The sequence below is a fragment of the Meriones unguiculatus genome, chromosome 3 (genome assembly GCF_030254825.1).
Source record: "Meriones unguiculatus strain TT.TT164.6M chromosome 3, Bangor_MerUng_6.1, whole genome shotgun sequence".
In the NCBI taxonomy this organism is placed as follows: domain Eukaryota; kingdom Metazoa; phylum Chordata; class Mammalia; order Rodentia; family Muridae; genus Meriones; species Meriones unguiculatus.
In genome coordinates, this window is record NC_083351.1 from 26,388,782 (window position 1) to 26,415,167 (window position 26,386).

Genomic DNA, 26,386 nt, shown 5'->3' on the forward strand with positions numbered 1-26,386 from the left:
TTACACTCCAGTGGGTCAAACACTCCCACCCATGCATACAACACACACAGACTTCACTTATCCATATTCTGCTTTCCAGTTTTAACTATCAAGCCTTGACCCTCCATTAGAGAAACCCTGCTTGTGCCACGCCATGAATGCTGCAGGAGAAACACGTAGGGGCAGGCCATGTTGCCGAAGCTCTATCTTATCTGGGTGAAGATGTCGGGGGGGGGGCTGGCACTGTCAATGCTGGACTCTGGGCACCGCAGATGGGACCCTACAGCCCCCAGACCAGGGCTCATCCCTCTGCTGAACAGCACACAGGGATGCAGACAAGCGCCCTTGACACTGAACATACTGGACTAAAGGCTCAGTGTGACGGCTATTCTTGATTGCACACCTGTGAGGGACTTTTTATTTAACTGGATCATTTGAAGTGTGACGTGATCCACTTGTAATCACAACCTTTGAGGTGGGAAGACTCACTTCTAATCTGGGCCACATCTTCTGCTGGAAGTCTATATAAAGGGCATGGAAGATGGAAGCTCTCTCTCCTTTGCCTGTTTCTTCCTGCCCTTGCTACCAAGTCCATTCCGTCACTGGCATTAGGACCTACCTCTTCAGGATCCTGATATATTCTGAAGACCAGCTGAGATATCCAGCCTTGTGGACTGAACAATTACAAGATTCTTGAACCTTCCAAGATATATGTATTCGTAAATGTGTGAGCCCATTCTATAAGTTCTGTTACTCTCTCTAGAATACCCTGGCTAATACACTCAGTGTCGTTTGCAGTTCAAGTCTCCAACCACTGCTACAAAATGAGAAACTGATTATGATAAGCAGTTTTTGCCTGGTTTTATCAGATGAAGAAATGGAGATGCCCAGAAGCAATCTGCCTAAGGCCATGTGATTACTGACAGAAGAATGGTTTGAACTGGAGCTGCTGAGCACCAGAGGCCATGCTCTTCACAACTAATGCTACCTTGTCTCTAACAATACAGTACCGGCTGGGAGGCTGGCTCTGGAGTCACACTGTGTGCCTAAGTCACACGAATGACAAGCTATGCAGACCTCAGCCTGCTATCTAATTTCTCCTTGCTCTAAGGTTCTTAATCAATACTGTGGAAATGGTGACAATACTGACCTCATGAAGTTGTGAGTGAGTGAGGCAGCACCTAGCAGATTCTGGTACATTTTAAAATTCAACAAATACTAGTTGCAGTGTTACTGTTAACAACTTAAGCGTCCTTTTCGTATTTACTCTGGTGTGCTGGAGGAGGGTGTCAGAGCACACACATGCAAGTCAAAGAACAACTTGCAGGGGTCGGTCCTCTCCTTCACCGTGGTTCAGGGAATCAAACTCAGGCCATCAGGCGTTCGGCAAGCACCTATGCCCACTGAGCCTTCTAATTGGCACAGAAGGCCTTTTTAAAGGGTCCTTCATTGTTTACAAATTAGAAAGCACAGACACCTGAGTGTGCTGTCGCTCCAAAAATATAAACCTTACTTCATACTTACTGAATTTCATTATTTCGAAGGGAATCAGCCTGTAGCTGGGGAGGAATCCAGACTAAAGACAGCAGAGAGGGCCCTGCAACCTCAGGCCAGAGCAAGATACTCCGGTGGAAAGTGAATAGGGAGGGATCCAGACCAGATGAGGTAGCAAAGAAGTCTGAGGAGGGAGGAGAAAAGGTGCTAAAACCCTACTGAAGCCTAGCTAGGTGTTATGGTGCACGCCTTTAATCCCAGCACGCTCTAGAGGCCAGCCCGGTCTTCAAGCTGAGACAGGACAGCCAGGGCTACACAGACACACCCTGACTTGAAAACAAAACCAACAAAAAACAACAAAATCAACCAACCAACCAAACAAAACCATTTAGCCACTTATTTTAAAGATCCAGACAAAAAATCAGGAGTGGCCTGAAAGACAGTACATCAATTCCAGCTCTCAAGGTAGAACTGACAGTTGCCTCTTCCAGCTTCAATTTCTGTATTCACAAAAAAGTAAGATAATGGTATTACTCACTTTCCAGGATCAACACATATAGGACAGTGACTAGTACCAAACTAGAAGTAGAAAGGGTTGACAAGATGGCTCCGTGGGTAAATGCTCCTGCTGCCAAAGCTGATGACCAAAGTTCAAGCCTTGTGACCCACATAGTGGAGGATAAGAACCAACTTCCATGACTGTGCACTCAATAGACAAAAAATGTAAAAGAAGAAAGAACAAGCAACAGTAAACGTCCCAAGATCTTTCCAGAATGGAGCTGCGGGAGACCAAGATGCATAGAGACTTCGAGGGGGCCCAGAGTTTACGAGAAACACACCTCAATGGTGAGGAGCACCTGCTGCGCTTGCAGAGGATCCAAGTTCAGTTCCCAGCACCCACACAGCCCCTCTCAAACAGCTGTAACTCTAGTTCCACGGGATCCAATGCCCTTTTCTGCTTTCAAGAGCACCAGGTACACAGGCTGTATATGTACATGCATTCATGAAGGTAAACACCCATTCACATAAATACAAATAAGAAAATCTTAAAAGAAAAAAACCACAGCACCTAAAATGTACAGAGGCCTCCTCTGTGGCCCAGTGTGTTACAGCAGGTACCCTCAAACCTTTCGCTTTGCAGGCAACTCAAGGGGCAAGGGAACCCTCTAGACTAAGCTTGGTGCTCTGATGTTGATGGATATGTTTCCATTCCAAACATAGTACAGACTTATCACCTATTACAATCACGAATGGGAAAATGACACTATCTTAAGAGTTCTGAGCCAGGCATGGAGTTCATGGCCATAATCCCAGCACCTGAAAGACTGAGGCAGGAGAATTATTGTGGGTTGAGTGAGATTTTTGTCTCAAAACAAAACACAAAACCACTGGGCCTCTCGTCACAGCTCAGTCAGTAGATTTTAAGCCCAAAACCTATGTTTAAAAATAAAAACTGGGGGGCTGGACATGGTGGTGCACACCTTTTGTCCCAGCACTCAGGGAAGCAGAGGCAGGTGGGTCTCTGTGAGTTCCAGGCCAGCCTGGTCTACAAAGTGAGTCCAGAACAGCCAAGGCTACACAGAGAAACCCTGACTTGAAAAACAAACAAACAAAAAGCTGGGGGGTGTGGTGAATGCTTGTGACTGGGGAGACAGACATGAGGACCCTGAGGCTCTCTGGATGGTCAGCCTAGCCTACTTGGTGAGTCCCATGCCAGTGTGAGAGCCTGTCTCAAAAGAATAAAAAAGAGAGGGATAGACAGTTGCTGAGGAACAACACTTAAGGACATCCTCTGATCTCAAGCAGGTACACACGGGCATGTACTGCCTAAATGTACTCTTATGTACATGAACACACAAGAGGTTAAGAGACAGACTCTACCTGGACCTTGGAAACCCAGTCAATGGCCCATGCTCCTCCATGCTTGCTGGATGGGAATGCAGCAGGGCTGAGCAGGGCTGAGCAGGGAGGCTGGTGGCATTTTTTGGCTTCCACCATCCCATGGCAAACAGAGATCCTGATCCTGTTTCTTTCCCCGCCAGTTAACCAAGGACTCAACAGCCATAGACAATCATTGTCCTGCAGTGCCCGGTCAGAACAGGAGACCAGAACAACACACCTCTGATCCATTGTGTTGTGGAAGTGCACTGTATGCGGTGCCTTTGTTATCGTGACCTTTCATGTGACTTTTGAGACTGTATTGAGTGCTAAATGTCTTCTCACAGCCGTTACTGGGGCAGAAGAAGGGTCTTTCGCCTGCAAGAACAAAGAAGCCATGTTAGTTTCACCACCAGCAAAGCTCTCTCCTTCTACCACAGGGAAGGTCTGAGCAAGAGCTGCTCCAAACTGAACCAATTACTTGATGACTCTTGGTCTTGAAACCCAGTGCTGGGCTGGGGAGATGACAGCCACATGGTGGATCACAGCCACCTATACTAGAATCCGATGCCCTCTTCTGGCATGCAGGTGTACTCACAGATAGAGCATGCATAAAATAAATAAAATGAAATCTTAAAAAAAAACCCACAACAGTGCAGAGGAAAGCAGCAGCCTGTACCTAGAGGCCTGAAGAAAAGGCTGCTTCCTCACAGCTCTTTCTAAAGGGCACATCTGGTTTCATGGCTTATGCTGAATTCTTGACTTGGTCAGTCATGAAAGACACAGACCATGGATGCCTGTGCTTACTCTCTTAGTTTTACAGGTCTCAAGAGGAACCTGGATAGAGGTCTGCTTGAGGTTTAAAGAAAAAAATGAAGATTACCCTGGGCATAGTGGCGTACACCTCTAATCCTAGCACTGGGAGGCAGAGGCAGGTGGATCTCTCCAGCTGTAGGGTAACCTGGTCAATTGAGGTGGTTCCTTGACAGACAGAGCTACAAAGAGACCTGTCTTGAAAAACAAAAAACAAAACAAGCAAACCAAAAGAAAGAAAGGAAAGAAAGAAGAAAAAAAAAGAAAAAAGATAAGAAAAGACAGAACTCAGCCTACACTTACCAGTGTGCGTACGGACGTGAGTTTTAAGGTGGTGGCTTGCTGCAAATGCTTTTCCACAGCCATCGTGATCACATCTAAATAAGTTGTTCAAACAAAGACAAACAAGAGTCAGTAGATAAGAGAACTTTATCCTGAACATCCTGTGCATACAAACTAGAGCAAATGTCTGGAACATTAGGATCAGATGAGTCATAGGGGTGTAGAGATGGGAACGAGAGGACTTGGAAAAACCAAAATCCAAAAACATGGGGGCTGGCAAGATGGCTAGGCCAAGTAGAGGGCTTACCACCAAGCCTGATGTCCTAGGTTTAATCCCTGGAACCCACTGACAGGAGAAGAAACAACTGTAGCAAATTGTCATCTGACTGCCACAGGTGTACTGTCACACACTCAATAAACAAACAAACAAATAAATGTGGCAAGAAGGGAAAGGAAAGGTGGCATATCTGGAACCAGCAGGAGCTGAGAGTCTACGAAAGGTATCTTTTAGCCTGTAGGTAAGGCAAGTGTTGAGAGCATCCCAACGATAGAAGTCTAATTACGGAATAGAACTGTGCTGACAGTGAGAATTATGTGGAAAATCTATGGCCACTGAATTATTATTATACATAGCAAGGATGAGTAAAGAGATTTAGACCTATAGACCTGTATCTATAATCCCAGCATCCCAAGAGGCCAAGGCAGGAGAAGGCTCACAATTTCACAGATAGTGTGGGCTACACCTTGCCTCAAAACAGAACAAAACACAACAACAACAACAACAACAACAACAAAAAAACAACTGGTATGCACAGAGCTGGAAATACAGCATAAGAACAAAAATCAAATGCAAAGAACTGGTGTGGCTGCAGCCAAGGACCAGCCAGCATCCCCAGTACTTCGCAGAGTTCCTCCCTGTCTCCGACAAGGTCTCATCCAGCTCCGGCTGGCTTCCAGCTCACTGTGCAGCTTCTATTACAGGCATGCACGACCATGTCTGGCTTATGCAGTGCTAAAGCTTAGGACCAGGGTGTCATGTTAGGTGAGCTATACCCCTAGCCCTCGAATATTTTTTTGATAATCAAAAGCCAGGAACAATCTTCACACCCTCAGGATTACTAATGCATTCATCACATGCTTTAAGACATCTCAATCTTATTTTACCTCTGTGCGCACTTGGGGTGAGAATGTTTGTTTGTTTGTTGTTTGTTTGAGACAGGATCTCACTAGGTAGCCCAGTGCTGAGATTAAAGGTGTGTACCATTATGCCAGATGTGTGCATATATATATTTATCTACTTTCTCAAGGGCAGAGTCTCTGTAGCTCTTCACAGTGTTTGAGTTCTTACGAAGCAAAAACTTAATACTTACATATACAACCAAATAATTTTTCTTATATATCTAAATATCTTATGTTTTTAAAAAGAAAGTATCTTTAAAGCCTTTTGATTTTTACTCACATATAATCATCACCGTACCTAAGTAGGTCCCCTCTAATATTTAAGACAAAGCCGTTTTAATCATTACAAAAATAAATGCATGTATCTATATAGAAATAAGAGTCCTCCTAGCAACCTGCGGAGGAGTGTTTAAGCATCTGCACAGTAACTAACTACACTCTAACTTCCTGTTCTTAAAGGGGCTGAGACTCAGGAACAAATCCGTAATTTAAAACCTCAATTTCATTTAATTGATGTCTTAAGAGCTAGGTGTTCCCGCACTTTCTAACTGCCTCTAAGTGTGCTCAGAATGGAAGGGCGGCATATTTGATGCTGTAACTTTAAGCAGTACCCCCTGTCAGAATCCAAGGACATTGTTGATGGGGAATTGCAGCAATATTAAAATACAGTTATGGGGATCCTTACAAACTGATTACCCTATCAAACTGCCACATACTCATCCAAGGCTGCTTATGAATACTTACTGCATGCCTGGAACCACGCCACATGTGATAGGTGATTAGAGAAAAGAGGAGATGGTATAAGCCGCCTCACGCTTTTTGTAGAACTAGCCATAATGCTCAAGGCTTAGCTTTATAGAAAGCAGATTTATCTACTGTGGATGTTGGGGCTGGGGAGTCAAGAGCATTTACTGCCCTCGTAGAGGACCAAGGTTTTGTTCAAGCTCCACGAGATCTGATATTCTCTTCTGGCCCCTGAGCATCAGCCCATATATGACATGCACTCACACAGATACAGACTTAAAAATAAAATAAAATATGGATTTGGACATATCTACACAAAAAGCCTGTGGCCCTGCATATATACAAATGAGATGCTAGAAGCAGCAGCAGAGGAGTAAGCTCAGCTTACAGCATGCAGACCACTCAGCTCTGCCTTCCTCCCTCCCCAGTCTTACAGTCTCCCTTCGAGACACTCCCAAAACTTTGGCTGACACTTTCAGACACTCAACAACTCTGGATCTCAAGTCAGGACGTTTGTTTTGTTTGGGGGAAGGGTACTTGTAATGAAAGTTTTGGTCCCTTTGTATGTTATGTAAATATGCTTTTGTTTTAATCCCAAGTGTGGTATTTTAGTTGAGCTATAGTTTGTCCACACCTGTTAACTGTCTCATGGGAGCGTGGCTTTTGCCAGCTAGTAACCACCTTCCCTGTATGGCACAGAGAGGGGTGTGGTCTAGGACTCTTGAGAGTATAAATAGGAGGCCAAGAAAGAGATGGTGTGGAGTTTGCTGTGGTGTTTGGTGTTGGTGTGTGGTGGTTTGGAGCAAACAGAGAGAAATGCTTCTGGGCACAGCGGTGTGAAAGAGACTGCTAACTGTGTCTGTAGTTGACAGAGATTGGTTCAGAGACTAACAGAACCCCTTGACCCTAACTAGCAGGGAGAAGTAAAGAAGTCTGGGCCCCTCTCCCCACTAACCTTTTCTCTCTCCTACTTAAGATTGGGGGGGTTGGTGGAAGAGAGGTAGAGGCCTAAACACCCCAAATAAAGGAGAATTTTCAGAAAGAGCACTATAGGTACTGATAAAGGGTCTTACTCTGTAGCCCAGGCTACACCCCAGCCCTTGACTACGGATCTCAGCGCTTCCCTAGGACAAAGGAAAACATCTACCACGTAAGTAAAGGTCAACAAACACCTTTTTAAGAATATAGAACAAGAAGAGGCAGAACGGCCCCCACCCAGGGAAAGATGCTCTGAGTCCCCCGGCACTCCTCAACTGGCAGCACTTGGTAACAAGCCAACACTACCAGGAGGAAACAGGTGAAGAAGTTTTCTTCCTACTGTGTAAACTTCCTAGAGCCTATCAAGATACCCAAATAGAAAACAAACAGAATAGTGACAAATAGAAAGCAGCAAGACCTACCGAAATGGCTTTTCTCCTGTATGGGTTCGAATGTGCTTCCGCAGATCACTGAGTGTGGTGAAGTATTTGCTGCAGCCTTGAGATTCACAGTTAAACGTTTTCCCTGTGTGAAGCCTCTGATGTGCTTTCAACCTGCAAAATGTTCCAGAGAGCTGCCCATGCAGAATGTACCATAGCCTCCCAGCGCCAGCCAAACACACCATAGGATCAAGTGCACCAGAATGCTATACCAGGGCATATTAGCACCTGAAACTCACCCAAAGGGAAATGAAAATACAGTGGTGTGAGCATTAACCCAAAGACAGGCTTCTGGCCCCAAACAGTGGTTGAAGTAGGCCCGATAGTAGCAGTCCCTGAACTAGCCAGACCATACAGAGCTTCTCTGTACTTCTGTTTACTTAGCAGCTTTCTGGGAACCAACACTTAGAATTGTGCCTTGCACAGTGCACGTATCAGTGTTACCCATTAGCATTTCTCCCACCAAGTACTAACCAGGCTCTTGGCTTCCAGGACCAAACAAGACCAGGCACGTTCAGACTGGTATGGTCTTAGCTACTGTTATTCTGCTATTTTATGCCCAATATTGAAGGTTTGTATAAGTCTGCTGACACAAATGTGGAAAAAAAATTAGACATCAGGTGGGCAACTCCCTACCTCTCCGGATAGAGGAAAGTTATTGCAAGGCTTGGTGCCAACCTAGCCTTGTGCCAATGGGAAGATTACTCTAAAGGCCACGCTGTCACTCCTTGAAATGGAAATCTACGCACAGGTGTACCAACATTTTCACCCGGCCCGTAGGATGTCTAGCTTTAAGTAGCAGTTTCTGAGAATGCACTTTCCAAAGGTAAGCACAGCTATGCTCTTCAAAGCCCCCAAAGCGGTCATGTGCAAGGAAAGAGTTCTGCCATCTCAGGCTCAGAGCCAAGAGGCTGGCGGGCTGTGGAGGGGCTGGTGGGGCTGTGGAGGGGCTAGCGGGGCCGGGGAGGGGCTGACCTGTACAGTGTGTTGAATGCCTTCTCACAGCCCTGCACGTCACACTCAAATGGCTTCTCCTTTGTGTGCACTCGCACGTGGATCCTGAGGCTGTAGGAGGTGAGGAAGGCCTTGCCACAGCCCTCCTGGTTGCAGACGAAGGTGTACTCTCCTCGGTGGGTCTTCTGGTGGGTGCGCAGGTTGCCCGCTGTGCTGTAGGTGCGAGGACACCCTGCAAAGGTGCACTGGTACCGCTTCACCTGACGGAGGACACGGGACACCTCATCAGCAGGGAAAACAGCTGCCCAGGTCTTACCTCCCCACCCAGGACAGGGTCTCGTGAGGCACAAGCTGACAGCAAGCTTGGAGCCCTTAACTCCCGAGCCCCCTGCCGTGCTCTACCTTCTGAGTGCCACGCGCACACATCACCACACCCAGGTCTCTATAAGGTGCCGAGGAGTGAACTCTGGGCTGATGTATTCTAGGCAACTTGCCCAACTGAGCAACAACCCAAGCCCTAAGTCCATCTTTAAAAAAGCTGTTGTAGGAGGCTGGAGAGATGGCTCAGCAGTTAAGAGCATGTACTACTTTGCAGAGCACTTGACTTTTCTACTATGAATCCATATCAGGTGGCTCACAACTGCCTCTAACTCCAATTGCAGGGGGACCTGTATGGTCTGGGGTCTATGGATTCCAGGAGCACCTACACTTGCCTGCGTATACCCGCACACAGCCATAAACATACACATAACTAAAAATAATACAAACAAAATAAACACTGTCATAAGAATTAGGAATAAGTCAGGTGTGGTGGCGCACTCCTTTAATCCCAGGACTCAGGGAGGCAGAGGCAGGCAGATCACTGTTGAGTTTGAGGCCAGCCTGGTCTACAAAGTGAGAGGACAGCCAAAGAAATAAAAAATAAAAAAAGAAGAAAGAAAAAGAAAAATAATTAGGAATTTGCTGGGCAGTGGTTGCACATGCCTTTAACCCCAGCACTTAGCTCTGTGAGTTCCAAGGCCAGCCTGGTCTATAAGAGTGAGTTCTAGGATAAAGCTACATAGAGAAACCTTGTCTTGAAAAACAAAACAAAACAAAACAAAAAAGGATTAGGAATAATTTGTGTAAGGCATTTTAATACAGCAACTGACACATAAAGTACCCAATAAAATAGCTTATACCAAAAAACAAAGAATAGACCAGGAGAGCAAGTAGCACCTACCACACTAACTAGTAAAAGACTTGGCAGGTGAGAGGGAGAAAGGGACAGAGCAACGTCACAGCAGCTAAAACAAAAAGGGTCTCATGAAAAACAAGATGATGAAAAAGACAAATGTCAGAGTAAACAAGGTAAGGAGCAGGGAAACAAGGTAAGGAGCGGATATCTCCAGTCCCCCAACACGGATCCCCTATTGATTCAGCAACAAAGCCTGCAGTGCTAGGACTGAGTCTGGATGGTGTGAGATGAAGAGGGAGGGCAGAGCCAGGACCAGCGCTTATTTCTAAAGGGGAAAAAGTCCTAGAAGAGCTAGGGTGGTGATGTATGTCTGCAATCAAAGCACCCAGGGGCCTGAGGGAGGAGGAATTCTGTGAGATTGAGGCCAGCCAAGACTATTACAAGACTGTCTTACTGTCTGCGCTATTACGCACCCAGGCCCCAACAAAAAAGAACAACTCCTGGAGAAAAGCGAATGAGAACACACAAAAGAGAAAAGACAGTATTTGAAGGCCCCGGGTGGAGGTGGGGGATGCAGCTTAGTGATAGCTTTGCTTAAAGATGGTGAGGGGCATCCATGGTGGCGCGCAAGCACTCGGAGGCAGAGGCAGGCGGATCTCTGAGTTTGAGGCCAGCCTGGTCTACAGAGTGAGTTCCAGGACAATCAGGACTACACAGAGAAACCCTGTCTCAAAACAAACAAACAAACAAACAAAAAATGAGAAGAAAGAAGAAAGAAAGGAGAGAGAAAGGAAAAACAAAACATGGTGGAAACTCTGGATTTAAGCTTGACATGGAGATGATAAAATAAGCCTGGGTAGATGGACAAAGCCCCAGGGAGGAGACAGCCATTCTGTCTCAGAAAGGGTTGATGGAAGGATGGGTTTAAGCCAAGGGCAAACAGTTTTCTGTCAATTGTCAAAGAAAACATATTTTGGATTTTATGTTCTGTCACTATACAACCCTTACTCTGCATGTTAAAGAGGCGACAGACAAATAACTGAACACTGCCATGTTCCAAAAACATTTATAGATACTGAAGTTTGAATTTCATATAATTTTCACACATTATATTATTTTGATTTGGAAAAAATTAATAAAGATGTAAGAACTGAGAAGGGTCCATCTCCGTAGGTAAAGCACTTTCCCAGCATGCAGGACACCCTGGGTTCTGCCCCCAGTAGGGCATAAACTGGCTGTGCCAGTAATCTTGGCACTTTGGATCTTGGGAGGCAGAGGCAGGCAGATCTCCGAGTTTGAGGCCACCCTGGTTTACAGAGTGAATTCCAGGACAGACAGGGACATACAGAGACACTGTCTTGAAAGACAAAAACAAGAAGGAGGAAGGGGAGGAGGAAGAGAAATAGCAGCAGCTGCAGCAGCAGTTGTTCAAGGTCGGCCAGGTGTGGTGATACACACCCTAACTCCAGGGCTAGGGAGGCGGAGGCAGAGGCAGATGGGTATCAGTAAATTTGATATCAGTCTGGTTTACATTGAGTTCCAGGCCAGTCAGGACTATACAGTGAGATCATGCCTCAAAAAGAAAATAATAAATTCAAGGTCAGTCAATCATCCTTAGCTACACAAAATATTTGAAGCCAGTGTGAGCTACCTAAGAGCCTTTCTTTAAAAAGTAAAAACTGAGGCCACAGTTGTAGCTTAGTGTTTGTCTAGCATGCTTAAGGTTCTGACTTCGATCCTTACAAAAACAACAAATAAAAAACCACTGTCGGGAGCTGAAAAGATTCTCCGTGGTTAAGAGTACAGACTGTTCTTGTAGAGGACCTGAGCTCAGGTCCCTGCACTCACAGACTCTGAGCTGAAGCCTCTCTCCTTAGCAGACGCCCATACACATATACATAAAAAAAATTAAAAACAGCCAAATGTGGTGGCTAGCACTTAATCCTAGCACTTAGGAGGTACGGACAGGTGGATCTCTGAGTTCCAGGCCAGCCTGGTCTACACAGAGTTCTAGAACAGTCAGGGCTGCACAGAGAAACCCTGTCTTTAACCCACCACCACACGTCAAATAAACAGACAAAAACCCACAACAGCCTCCCCCATAGCATTCCTACTTAGTTCTAGATCAGTGGTTCTCAACCTTCCTAATGTTGTGACCCTTTAATCCAGGCCCTCACGTTGTGGTGACCCCCCCCACCACAATTTTTGTTGCTACTTCATAACTGTGATTTTTGCTACTTTATGAATCATAATGCAAATATCTATGTTTTCTGGTGGCCTTTGGCAGCCCCTGTGAAAAGGTGGGCTGACCCCCAAAGGGGTCAAGGCCCACAAATTGAGAACCACTCCTCTAGTGCTATACAAAAACAAACTGGGCTTAAACTGGATTAAGCCTGCCAGCTAGTTTGCTAGTTAGGGAAGGGAGGGACACTGACTCCTCCTTCCCCCTGCCCCACCCCTTCTCCTCTCCTCTCCAACTCCTAAAAGGACCTTGCACTAGTGCTTGCTCACCTATTCATGGCGAGCCTCCCACGGCCACACAGGTCACGCTCTGTATTCCCTGAGCTGAATCACTCAGACATAGTATGTCTTGGTGCCTAGATCTGAAGTCATTGCCAGAACAATTCTAAAACAGCGCTCCGCATGGCAGTGCCTGGGCAGGATAGTCAAGGGTATTCCCAGGGCCTTTCAACACTTTTAGTTTCGTGACTCAGGACCAGGCACACAGAAGGGTCAGCCTGAGCTACACGCAGCGGCACGCTCATGCTCATGACTCAGTTCCTGCCTCCTTTCCTGTGCTCTTTCCCCCTTTACTGGAAATGTCTAGTTCCTTTCTCTGCTTTCTCGAGCCTCTCTCTCTCTCCATAATCACCCCACGTCTACATGACAGTGCCCTTCTCCACATGCCAGTATTGTGTAACTTCACACTGGTAATTATCCTCTCACCCATGTGTATTAACTTTACAAATGGAAATTTCAAAGCTATCACTGACGGGGAGACCAGTCTCCATCATAAGGTCCATCCCAGAGGTGAGAGATAAGAAAATAATTTCATTCTTGAGTTGCTACAGCAGCTGACAGGGTTGTAAGTGACTGTAGTAGGCAATGGAATGCCCTCTCTCCCTGCCTGCTCCCACCTGAATTCTTGCACTTGGCCATCTCAATCTTCCATTAGGTATGTCTTCCTCAAGGGCCTCTCCCTCACTGGTCCTTAGTCCCAGGTTCCACTGTGACAGGTGCTTTAGGCTCTCATAGCTTCCTGGGTCAGCAGCCCTCTGAATCCAAGGGATCTGCATTCCTGGATTTAGCCACTTAAGGACTGAAAATATGAAAATATTCAAAAAAAAAAAAAAAAAAAGCTGGGTGGTGGTGGCACATGTCTGTAATCCCAGCACTCTGGGAGACAGAGGCAGATGGATCGCTGTGAGTTCGAGGCCAGCCTAGTCTACAAAGTGAGTCCAGGACTGCCATGGTTACACAGAGAAACCCTGTCTCAAGAAACCAAAAAATAAATAAATAAATAAATAAATAATAAGAGCCTGTGCTAAATATGTACAGAACGGCCTGTTATTCCCTAAACAACAGTTTCTGGAGTGTCTACATTGTACTGAGTGCTTCCTAAGTAAGCTAGGCCAAAGTAAATTATACAGAAGACGGCCAGCAGGAAGACGGCTCAGTGAACAGACACTCGCTGTCAAGATCAGCCCTTGAGACACAGGTGAAGGTGAAAGAAAAGAAACCGCACAAAGTTGACTTCTGACCTCCACATGTGCTTACATACAAATAAATGTCTTAAATCCTTAAAGTACACAGGACAATGCACATGGACTACATGCAAGTACGGCAATCCCTTTACATAAGGAGTGTGGACGCTTAAGAAAAAGTAGTTTCTAGAAATGGAGAGAACCACCTTTATTTAAAGGAAAAGATACAATTAACATTAAAACAAGCACATAATTAGCCAGGTGTGGCAGCACCCATTAATCCCAGCACTCAGGGAGGCAGAGGCAGGCAGTCTCTGTGAGTCTGAGGCCAGCCTGGTCTACAAAAGAGTACAAGAGAGCCAGGAATACACAGAGAAACCCTGTCTCAAAAAACCAACCAACCAACCAACGAAACAAACAAATAAATAAGAAAATAGTTACTGAATTAAATGAACGAATGTCTGCTTCTCATCTAAACTTAAACTGCATGACAGCAAGGACTATAAGTACCGTATTCACTGACAACAACTTCAGAGACCAGCCTTGTGAAGAAGTGGCACTGACTCCTTATATTTTGAATGAATGAATGAATGAATGAATGAATGAGACACACCAGCAAGACTTACTGCTAAGAAAGTAGTAATGGACTCTTCAGTAGTGGGCTGGGTGCATGTCTCAGTGGATGAGGTGTTTGCTGTGCAAGGGTGAAGACTAGAGCTCAGACTCTAGAAGCACATAAAAGCCTCATGGCCATGGGGGCCACTGTAATCTCAGGACTCTGGAAGCAGAGATGGGATTGCCAGGGAAGACCCTGAACATCACCTCTGAGCTTCCATGTATTCAGATATGCATTTACACATGTGTGAATAAACATGTACAGCATCCCCCCACATTCACAGGCAAACAACAACAAACCCCAAGACTTATCCTGTGGGAAAAGGCCACTGATTGGCAAGACCTCAGTCTCCAATGTCCTAGCATGAGCACTGGAAGAGTGGGGCAGCAGCCAGCTCGTGAACAGTCAGCCAATTATGCTTTCAAGAAAACTTGGCAGATTAGAAAGGGAGACAGGCCAAAGACAGAAAGTCAGAAAAGTACCCAGACCGGAAAGGCACTGAAAGGTAGGACAGTGATGGCGGCACTCAGGAGAATGACTGAGGCAGGAGTTCAAGGCTAGGCTGGGCCACAGAGCAAAAATCCTAGCTCAAAAACAAACAAACAAATAAATAAATGCAGTGTTGAGTACTAGATGCCTTTTCTTCCAATAATAAATGGAATAAATGATCAACTTCTCATGTTATCTGGAGACAATAAATGGACATCACTACGGAGTATCTTTCAGAGATATTTTAAAATAGCAACAAATTCCACAAAACCTACTCAAACAAGATCAGAACAGGAAGTTGAAAACAATTGCACTGTGTCATGGCCACAAAAAAGACTAAAATTTAGCAGTTATGGATTTGAGGAACTGTGTTCCAGAATTATACTATATTTAGTGCCAACAACAACAAAGGCCCTTGCTCTCAACAAGAAAAGCAAAAAAGAGAATTGGGACAGGCAGGACCATGGTCTAAGGGGCAATACATAAGAAAAGGACAAGGTTAGGACAAGCTTTCTACGGAGGAGATACCCAACTGAATCCAAAGACTTCAGGGAAGGGTCACACACAAGTAGCCTGCTTGTCAAAATGAATGACAGTATCTGTAATGGGAACTTAATGTCATTGGAGACTCCACTGGACATGAAGAAAACTTATTTTTATTTTTTGTTTTTTGAGACAGGCTTTCTCTTGTGTAGCTTTGGCTGTCCTGGACTCTTGTAGACTAGACCTCAAACTCACAGGAATCCACTTGCCTCTGGCTCCCCGAGTGCTGGGATTACAGGCCTGTGCCACCTTACTGGGAGAAAGTTATTTTTCAAAGAATCTTAAAATTCTAAGCCTGAGCCAGACATGGTGGCGCACACCTTTAATCCCAGCACTCGGGGGGCAGAGGCAGGCAGATCTCTGTGAGTTCAAGGCCTGTCTGGTCTACAAAGAGAGTACAGGACAGGCAGGACTCTGTTATTCAGAGAAACCCTGTCTCAGGAAAAAACAAAACAAAATAATCTAAGCCTGACTTCAATTTCCCCATGTGGCCTCAGTCACCTGTGGGGGACTCTGCTAAAGGACACAGAGGCTGGGCGACTTCATTAAACATGGAGTGTAATAGTGTCCAGGAGGCATGGGGGCTCAGAGATTTACAGAGTATTCTGAACGGTTCTAAAACAGAAACATTTAGCAAAGACAATCACAGCGATCAAGAGACAGAAGCAGAGGACAACAGATGCAGGAGGAAATGAGCACAAGCAGAAAAGGAAGTGGAAGAATTTCAGGAGACAAAACTCTTACAAGTTAGGGAGAAAAAAAGCCTGAGCCTCTGCTGGAAAAAAAAAAAAAAAAAAAAAAGGAGAGAACTCAATTCTACATGCTGCAATAAAGACAGGGAGTTCCTGGTTCTGAGCCCAGAGCAGACACACACTCCTAAGTAAGTGATTGGCTGGCTACAGCTACAGAACTCACTTTCCTGAGTATGCTAGTGCAAGCCTTTGATCCCAGCACTCAGAAGGCAGAGGCAGAAGCAAGAGGACTGCCTCTGCTTTGAAGCTAGACTCTTCTCAATAGCAAGTTCCAGGCTAGCAATGCTATACACAGCAAGATTCTGTCTCAAAAAAACAAAAACAAACAAACAAAACCCTAGGGGATGGGGAACCAAACTCTGCCTTTTCTTCCCCATCACTAGTGACTTCTGGTTCCTTCTCTCCAGAGAAAAACTGCTCCCCACACTAGCACTGATTTCTTCTATTCCAAATACACAATCTAAATGGACAATGCTAAAACTCTTGAATCACAAGTCTAAGTGCTCTGAACAAATTGCATTTCTTCAATGTCCACCAGAGCTGAATTCATACAATCATCACTCTCCAGAGCTGTATTCACACTTCATCCTTCTGCCCATATGTAACTAAGGACACCCACTTGCCCTTTCTTTTATCAGCCCTGTTATCAGCAAACACACCTATGTCTTGATTACTGTCTTTGTGAACTGGTGTGTTACCATAAAAACCATCGACTTCGGCATCAGACAGTCCTAAGTTCAAGTTTCAATTTTAGCACCTCAAAGGTGGACCCTTCTATTTGCAGGTGTGTGTGCTCATCAGGTATTGTTTTCTATCTTCTTCCACTTTATTTATTTATACACAGGGTCTCACTATATATCCCAGGGTGGTTTCAAGCTCATAAATTTACCTGCTTCTGCCTCCTAAGTGCTAGGATTAAAGGTGTGTGCCACCACACCAAGGCCTCCACATTATTTTCTTTGACAGGGTGTCTCAGGGAATCTGCAGCTCTCAGACTCTCCAGTCAGAGAACCCTCGGGACCCTCCTCCCTGTCTCCCCACATCGGGATAAGAGCTACACATGTCTATGCTTCATTTTTTCCTCTCCGGAAGATGGGGACTAACAGTATCTATTTTATGAATGTTAAAAAGGTGAAATACAGAACTAAGTCCTCACTTTTAGTAGTACCCCATATGTCCATCATGGGAGTGACTTTCTGTGACCTGGTAACAAGGAAGTTCCAAGAAGCCAAAAATGAGGGAAAAGATTACCTGTGGGGAGGACTGGTGTTCACTGACCTGTGCTTGGAGACCAACAACAGTCTCATTATATCACATTTAAAAGCTCATACCTATGACTCAGGAAGATACGAAAAGGGATGCCAGTCTACCACTCCCCACACTACAGAGTGGGCTCAAAGGCAGCCTGAACAACTTAGGGAGAACATATGTATATAAGAACTGACTGCTCTTCCAGAGAACCCAGGTTCAATTCCTGGTACCTCCACAGTGACTTTCAACAGGCTTTAACTCTAGTTGCAGGGGGTCACGTGCCTTCTGCCTCCACAGGTGCCAGGCACACATGTGGAGCACAGATATACAGTCAGAATACTCACACATATAAATAAACTTAAGTTAAAAAAGCAAAGAAAGATGACTGGAGAAATAGCTTAGTGGTAGAACACTGGCCTAGCATTGTTTGGCCCTGGGCTCGATTCCCAGCTCCCCAAAACAGAAACAAAAAAAATACAAACGCCCATCAGTCACAGCGCCGTTACTATGAGAGTTCAGCTTATTAGTTCTAGCTACCAAGATTTCTGTGGGCTCTCCTGGAACCCAATCACACCCACCCACGCTTAAGATGGTCTCAAGCTAGCCTTGAACTCTGAAGACCAGACAGACTAGCTTTCATAGATCCGCCTGCCTCTGGCTCCTGGGTCCTGGGATTAAAGCCATGTACAAACACGCCTGACCTCCAACCACCAATTTACAGCCTGTCTAGAGAACTGGCTTCCCAAACCAGTTCCTAGTGAAGTTGTCTCAACATGTTTAACCTTTCTGAAACTGAAGATGACCTCTGAACCTTTGAAAACAAGGGAGCCTGTGAGCACGAAGCTGCAAGAGGACACACAACTGAACAACTGTTATATACACCAGACGTGGTGCCTGACATCCGAGGCATACAGTGATGTACAGTTCATATTACATAAATCTTGCTGAATTTTCACAGGATGCAGTAGGATATTTTAATTTCCATTTTACAAAAGAAGAAAGAGAGCAGCTTGCCTAGGGCTGCAAAGCTAGTACACACTAGAACACAAAGATGAGCCCAGGGCTGAAATAATCTCTTGAAGAAGAAACAATTTTTGGAATAAGCTTGATTTTAAATAAGGGGAGAAGCCAGGTGGTGGTGGTGGTGCACACCTTAAATCCCAGCTTCTGGGAGGCAGAGGCAGGTGGATCTGAGTTCAAGGTCAGCCTGGTCTACAGGCTGAACTCCAGGACAACCAAGGTTACACAGAGAAACCGTGCCTCGAAAATCCTAAATAAACAAATGAATAAATGGAGAGCACTAAAATTCAAGCACTTTCTCCCGCTCCTCCAAGAACAAAATGTTAGCAGTACCTAACACTGCCCATGTAAAATAGCAACCTCAGACCAGAACTCCTCACAGTACCAACTTTAAAGACCAGCGTGACATCAAACTAGCCATGTTCTTATGCCAGGCCAGAGGGCCTCATTGATGGGAGGGAGACAAGCAACACAAGCAGACATGGAAGAGACTCGCTAACAAACTGGCTTCACCTGGTAGCGCATGGAAAGCACATACTGCTCTGGACTCCAACAGAGACGACACCCAGGGCCACCAGCTTTTCCCTACTGCTCTCCAAGCGCCGGAGGGTTCTCAGTGCTGACATCTGAAGTTGGTGAAGTCAAACCTTGGAGGGGAATGAATGGATCCTTAGCACTACACTTTCAAGCAGTGACAGGCTCATCTGTCCTAGTTCTGAATGGCAGTCCCGTGGGAGGTGAATGGGTATCTGTGAAGAAATGTAATCACGGTGCGCAGAGTGGAGGGTGGGTGGCTCCACTCCGGCATAGCCAACCGCCCTGGTGTCTGAGCACATCGCCATGCTCCCCGGGGATTCCCACTGAGGAACAAGTCTGAAATCAGTCTTCCTAAAATAAAGGATAAACTGGACACTGGAGTCAAATCTCCCTTACTTTTGTTGCTTCCTTTTATTTTCTTGAGACAGTTCTCTGTAACCCAGGCTGGCCTGGAAAGTACTACATAGCCCAGGCCAGTCTTAGGTTCAAAGCAAGTTTCTGCTTTAGCCTCAAGCTGCTGCCATTACAAACACAAGCCATGCCACTTCTAACCCCTGTAATCTTATTTAAAATCTGTCAGGCTAAGTAAATTCAGCTAGGTGTGGTGGCACACACCTTTAATCCCAGTACTTGGAAGGCAGAGAGAGACGCAAGGAGGATCTTTGTAAGTTTGAAGCCAAACATGGTCTACCAACAAGCTCCAGGACAGCTAGGGCTACAAAAGGATCCTGTCTCAAAAAAAAAAAAAAAAAAAAAAAAAAAAAAAAAAAAAAAAAAGGATGAGGAGGAGGAAAGAGAGAAAGAGAAAGAAAAGAAGACCTCTCTCCATCCTTCTGGAATGCCACTGAGTGAGAGTGAGCCAACTACTTTGTAATATACTAGGAACAAAATTCAAAGAACAGTGCACCTGTTTCTTATAAGAAAGGCCATTCTTTCCCAACCAACACTCCAGAATATTTAGGTCATCATGGAGAATGGCTTTGGCCTATGAGCCCTGGCTGTCTTCATATCTGCCAACTATTTGGCAGAAAAGCAGGAAGGCTGGTAACAGTGGAGGATGCATTATGCTCACCACTGTGGTGCTGACAGAGGGGGCAAGAAGGCAAGTAGACGCCCCCTGGCAGGTTCTCTGGAAGAACAGAGACACAACAAGGTTTTGGGAACCATGGATTACACGAACCCACCAGAGGAACAGCTACTTAGCAACCTGGAGAAGAAAGCCTTCAAGCACATGGACGGCTTTTGAGCAGAATGACAATGTTTTGTCAGAACCTCTCAAAGCTACAATGAGAAGGGAGCAAGCAGTAAATGGTAAAGATGAGAAGCTGACATGTACATTAAGAATCAGGATGTCCGGGCCACAGAAGAGGACTTTGCAGCCAGTCCTGAAGATACCTGATAAAACAGGGTCAGATGAAAGGGCAGCCTCCCCTTTCAGTGGACTTAAAAAGGGGCAGGGAGGATATGAGGGAGGGTGGGATTGGGAGTGAATGAGGGAGCGGGATAGATACAGAGTTAATAAAATGTAACTAATAATAAAAATAAATAAACAACCCCCCCCCAAAAAAAAGAATCAGGATGTCCAGAGGTCCTGTGGGAGGGAGAAACAGTATATGTGGCAAGGTTCTGGTTGGCTTGTTTTTGCGCAAGGCAAGCATGCTGAAAAAATAATAATCAATAAGCCAACTGAACACTGAAAGAGACAAAGGAACAATCGAGGATCAACAGGAAAATCAGGCTAGCATCTGACTCAGAACCTAAGCTGCTTAGGAGCCAACAAGACCAAGTAGTTATCAAGTGATTCCATTTCTCCAGAGCACTACCTACGAATGCCATGCAGCAAAACAGCTACGCTTAAAACAGGTTCCAGGACAACCGTGGTTAAAGATCATGCAGCTTTTATCATTTGTAAACACTGGCCTCCTCAGGCTAAGTGGATTTGGAAGCCAAAATAAAATCACTGTCAATCAATGACTGAGTTAAGAGTGTGCTTCTGGAAGGCAAGCCTCCTGAATGTTTGGCCTTCAAAGACTGCAGCTGCTGCTTTTTCCTGATCCCCACAGCAGCCCCAAACCTACTAAGCCGAATACCAGTTTACAAACCAGGGCAGTGGCTCTTGTCTCTAATCTCTTGTCTCTAACCCTCAAGGGGTTGCTGCGAGTCTGAAGGCAGCTTTGGATCGCCGTGTACGACCCAACTCAAAAGAAAAAAGTCTAGCTTATAGAAATTTCTACATAGATCTTACATATAGGATGGTAAAACTGAAGAGGAAGGAAAGAACCTTTAAGAAGATAAACCCACAGTACACTGGCAAGTAGCTCATAGCATCCTTGACCCTGCCCTGTCCATAATTAAATGGTCTGGGGTGAGCCAGGCTTGCAAACAGAAGCAACTAATTGGTGAGGAGCACAAAGCAGGAAAGTGACAGCTAACATCAGATTGCATAATCACTCTCTCCCTCCCTCCTATCTTCTCTTCTGCCTAGGTCAGCATTTCCCAAAATGTGCTTTGGGAAGATGGTTTATAGCATAAGCTCACAGGATTTCGAAAAAAAGTCTATATTTTCTTCTCTTTTAGCTATTAGCCAAGGTCCTGATAAGTTCTGAAGTAGTATGGGTCTACTTAACAGTTCTCAGACATAGGCTCATGAACACTCAGGTAGTAATCATTAACCCAGGGTGGCCTAAAGCTAGGTCCAAAACTATGACCAAACTTTTGAGACTTTTATTAATTAATTAATTAGGTTAGAGACAGGGTCTCACTATGTAGCCCCACCTGGCCTGGACCCCACCTGTGTAACCTCCCCAGTGCTGGGACTGACCGCATGAGACACCACACCCAGCTCAAACCTCCTAAACTTAAAAAAGTTTCAATGCCCCCCCCCCCGTTACCACTGTCTCAATGCTTTTTCCCCCTCCCAAGCGTCAAACTAAAAACACACCAAAACGAAACAAAACAAAAAACACTTCACATACTTCCTACGTCCTGTTACCTCATTCCAGCTCACTTCTCCGTCATTTAGACACCCTGCACCCTGGGCTCAGCTGAAGACCATGTCAAAATGTGAGTGGCAACTGAACAAGAGACAGAACTAGCGTCTTCTCTGGCTCCTCAGCCTTGCTCAGATCACACAGGAAATCCGCCTTCCTGACCTAGAGTTCAGGACAGCACATTCCACCCACCTCTCTTGCCTACTGTCATCTCCTCTGGCCCCTTTCTCTCTGCAGCCCAAAGCTTCTTCCTTGTTCATACTGCTGGCCCACAGGGATCTAGGAGCCATGTCGTTTCCTTGACCTCAGGCACACATTTCCAGTGGATTCCACCTTGTGCTTCTTTCCATTCAGCACACACTGAACAAACTCACTCATTTCCCCACCGAACTTTCCTAGTCTGATCCCAATTCTTATTAAGACACTCACCATTTAGGCAGGGGAGGTAGGGAGTGGAAAGCAGAGCTCGCCACTGTCTTCAGCAGGCAGCCTGACCATGACTGAAGTTATCCACTATAGCAGACTCTTCACCCACTCATCAACCAGCAGCAAATCAACACACGGAGAAAAAAATCTTTGTGTGTTGAGAAAGGATCTCAGAGATCAACCTGCCTCTGCCTCCTGTGTGCTGAGATGAAAGGTGTGCTCCACCGTGAGCAGTCCTGGACTAATCTTTTCAATGAACACGACTAAAGACCTTTGGTTCACATTCAACTCTGGGCTTATTATGCAAATTCCAACAGCACACCAAGTTCCTTCAGTCTTCCCTTCATCAGTTAAATGAAACTCAAGTGTTTTCTACCAGGCCATTAAGTCCTCAATTTCCTTTGCCTCCCGGTTACCTGCTGCTGCCAGAGCACCCCTCCTAAAATGCTACTCTACTTCTGTTTTTGTTTTTTGAGATAGGGTCTTCCCACATAGTTTTGGCTATCCCGGAACTATGCAGACCAGGCTGGCTTCAAACTCATAGAGCTCTAGCTGCCACTACCTCCAGAGTGCTGAAATCAAAGATGTGCGCCACCATGCCTGGCTCTAAGATACTGCTCTAATCATCTTACTCCTGGCTCCCAAATCCTCAAGACTCCCATTGCTTCCAGAACAACACAAACCCTCAGCAAGCGATCACTGCTTTCTAGATCTGGATCTCTGCTATATCTCCATCCACATCCCTGCCACTCTCTGGATTCTAGCCCAAGGGTTGACACATTACAGCCTGTAAATTAATTCTGGCCAGCATGCTCATTTACGTATTATCTTTTTGTTTTACTGTGGTGTCAGGAATAGAACCTAGGGCCTTGTGGCATGATATCCAGACTGAGCTCCACCCCCGGCCTACCTGTGTATTATCTCTAACTGATTTTGTTACAATGGTGGAGCTGACTGGTTGCAACAGAGACCACATAGTCTCTAAGGACAAGTACATTTACTCTTTAGCCCTTTACAGAAAAATGTACTGGCCATGTGTGGTATATGCCTGTAATTCCAGCACTAGGGAAACAGGAGGATCAACACTTTGAGAAAAGCAGGGTTGCACAGCAAGACTCTTTCAAAATAGAAACAAACAAACACCCCCCCCCCACACACACACACACTAACTGTTTTAGGAAGGTAGCTGGCTATTCCCTGAAAGGGGCCTCTGCTTTCTTTTTCCCTTTCTCTGTTCACGTTGTCCCCATTTCTCAGAAATACTCATTCTTTTCTCGTAAACTAAACACATTTTTTAAAGACCACCCTGAAGGCTTGCCTAAAAACACAGCTCCCAAACACAGTGCTGGTATGCTTCACACTTAGGTTCCCGGTACGGCCATCAGGTATCTCTACCTCTATATTGTAAATCGCCATCACCTGCAATCACTACACCTTGCTTGACACCTGACTGTGAAGCCGGCTTCGTGCCTGAATCTGAGCACTGGAAAGGGAAAGGGCAGGAGATCTGGGTTCAAGGTCAACCTTAACTACGCAGCAAACTGGAGGCCAGCTTGGGTTGCATGAGACACCTCAAAAAGAACAACAGCATCGACAAACAGAGTCTGCTGAAGGCAGATGGACCCCAACACAATCTCACATACTGGGCTGAAACCAACAAGAGACATTCAGTATGGAGACACTCCAAAGGCTTACAAGCAAGTCTACCTTCACCAGCACAAAACTTGACAGCGGCACCCATGACAATGCAGACCAGAGTTTTCCATCTGAGCTCTGCTGTCACCTGGGACAATTATTTGCTGGAGGTTGTCCTGTGCTTTATAAAATGTCTAACAGCATCTTTAACCCCTACCTACAGATTCCAGTTAGCACCTCCCCAGTGTGACAACCAAATGTCTCCTGAGGGGCAAAATCTCCCCTGGCCAAGAACCACTATTCTAGAGGTTTCCAAGTACAAGCCAACAGCGAGATGTTGATAATAAAACACAGATGACACAGTCATTGTAGTTCAGTGTCCAGATGCAGAGATAGATAAGAGCTGCACGACTCACCAGGCTGACTCACTCTTGCAAGAGTATGTTCAACTCTGGATTTTAAAAGGACTTTGGAAAACTGGAATTCCTTCAATTAAAGGCAACCTAGCTGATGAGACTTGGGGTCGGGGGAATGCCATCATTTCAGTGTAGCCTAGCTTGTACCAAAGAATATGACAGGACCTTTAACTATGTGCAGGCTGCCCCATGGAAGAAGGGTTCTCAGGAGGACAGAACTGGAGGCTGCAACAGGCACTTTAGCCCTGTACAAGCAAAACCTTCTTAGCAATAAGAGCAGGCCAACAAATGTACTGGACTGAGCTCTGAAAGCCTATGCTCTCACCATTCTGGAAGTGGTCAAGCACAGACCAAAGAACAAATGTCAAAGATGCTGCAAAGATTTCCGTGTCCACTGGGAGGTAGAGATGATGGTCTCTCTTAAGGTATTTACAGCTCTGAGGTATTTATTTACTCATCCATTTATTTGTGATACCAGAGATCAAATCCTCACAAATGCTAAGCAGGCATTCCACCCTTAACTAAAGCCTTACCGATGTAAGATTCTACAGTTAAGAAGAAAAAAAACCCACACAAATGCCATGAATAAGGCATTTGTGCAAGCTGTACGGAATTTCAAATCTTCCTTGCATCAAAAAAGGAAAATATTTCCTGAAGAAATGAAGCCTATTTTTGCCTGGTAGTACCTAACATTGAGTCCTTGGCACTGCAACTGCCAGTGATCAGCTTTTTCAAATTAACCTGCAGGATAATGTTTGCCGCTCGCTACCTTTAAGCCATATCATTTATCTCATTCAAATTCACTACTACAATTTGTAAAATGCTTTACAGTTTCCAAGATATCCTGAAAGGCATCACTCTATCCACACTACTGAACATGAATGTGACAACTTTTAGCAAACTTGGTCTCAATTGTGATCTCCTGCCTGGATTATAAAAACTTCCCTTAATAACCATTAACTACTCACTAAATTAATGAAGCACATCTCTGTATGCATCTCCAAAACAAATCATTGACACAGTTCTAGTCATTACACACAGATCTGTCACTCTGCTACCAGAGAAGCCATGCTGTTACTTTCGCAGTATAAACATGAATTCACTTTGGTGAAATTTCTACTTTATTTATGATTTGGAGAGGAAAATCCCAGATATTACAATGTGGTATTCCTCAATTACAATGCGGCCATACAATCCAAAAGTTCTAGAAAGCAGTCACAACAAAACAGGAAGCGATGTGTTGTTGATAGGCAAGACTACCGAAGGCTCTAAGCCCAGGAGCTCCTTTAACCCCAGTTAAAACTGCCAGCACGCTGCGGAAGGAGCTGCCCCAAAGCCACACCGGGCCCTCATTTGCTGCTTTACTTACTTCTTTCCGTTTTGTTTCTGGACATTCCGACTGCAGAGTAAGAGTTGCACCTTCAATGTTTCTTGGCATGGGTGTGGAACCGGGGTTTATAGTCAAATGAATCTGATCTGGTGAGATAATGTGTTGTACGTAACCCTGGGACATTGCTTCCTGGTCTATTAGGAAGCCCTCTTCTCCTTCCACTAGAAAAGGCAAGTGTTCTCCACACTGTCCATCATCATCTTCATCCTCCAAAGTGCCAGGATCCTGCTCTATAAGAACAGTGGTCCTATCATAAACAGTTCCAGATGAGGAAGGCACCAGTCCGTTGTCATCCACAAACCTGAGCATCTTGTCATCCGGGGTTAGGTCATCTTCCTCTCCCTTGAAGAAGATGATATTGTCGTCTGGACTGTGTTCCCCCATGGTTCAGTTGTGCTCAGCCCAATTGTGAGAAATGAAAAGGTAATGGCCTTTCTGCAACAGACAACACCAGAGTTAGAGCCACAGCACAAGACCCACCCACATCCTAACCACCTGAGGGTCATTTTTCCTCATTTTAAAAGCAAACCAAAGCTGTAATCCCAGACTTTGGAAGGCAGAGGCAGAGGCAAGCAGACCTCGGTGAGTTCAAGGTCAGCACTTTCTCTTATCAAGTTCTAAGCCAACCAGAGTTACACAGTAAGACCCTATCCCCAAACAAAAGAAAGGCAGTGATTCAGGCCTTTAATTCCAGCACTT

The 26,386-nt window shown here is 45.3% G+C and overlaps 1 protein-coding gene across 2 annotated transcripts in view; it reads right to left on the minus strand.

The window, feature by feature from the left end:
* The window catches only part of Mtf1 (metal regulatory transcription factor 1), a 42,527-nt gene that overhangs the window by 14,393 nt on the left and 1,748 nt on the right, over nt 1-26,386 (minus strand). For both annotated transcript variants that reach the window (XM_060379572.1, XM_021626953.2), the window contains exons 2-6: nt 25,667-26,122; nt 8,763-9,001; nt 7,770-7,901; nt 4,468-4,541; nt 3,593-3,729 (exon numbers count right to left, since the gene is read on the minus strand). In XM_060379572.1, coding sequence (XP_060235555.1) covers nt 3,593-3,729; nt 4,468-4,541; nt 7,770-7,901; nt 8,763-9,001; nt 25,667-26,071 — 987 coding nt within the window. In that variant the 5' untranslated portion in view covers nt 26,072-26,122. The remainder of the gene's footprint in view (nt 1-3,592; nt 3,730-4,467; nt 4,542-7,769; nt 7,902-8,762; nt 9,002-25,666; nt 26,123-26,386) is intronic.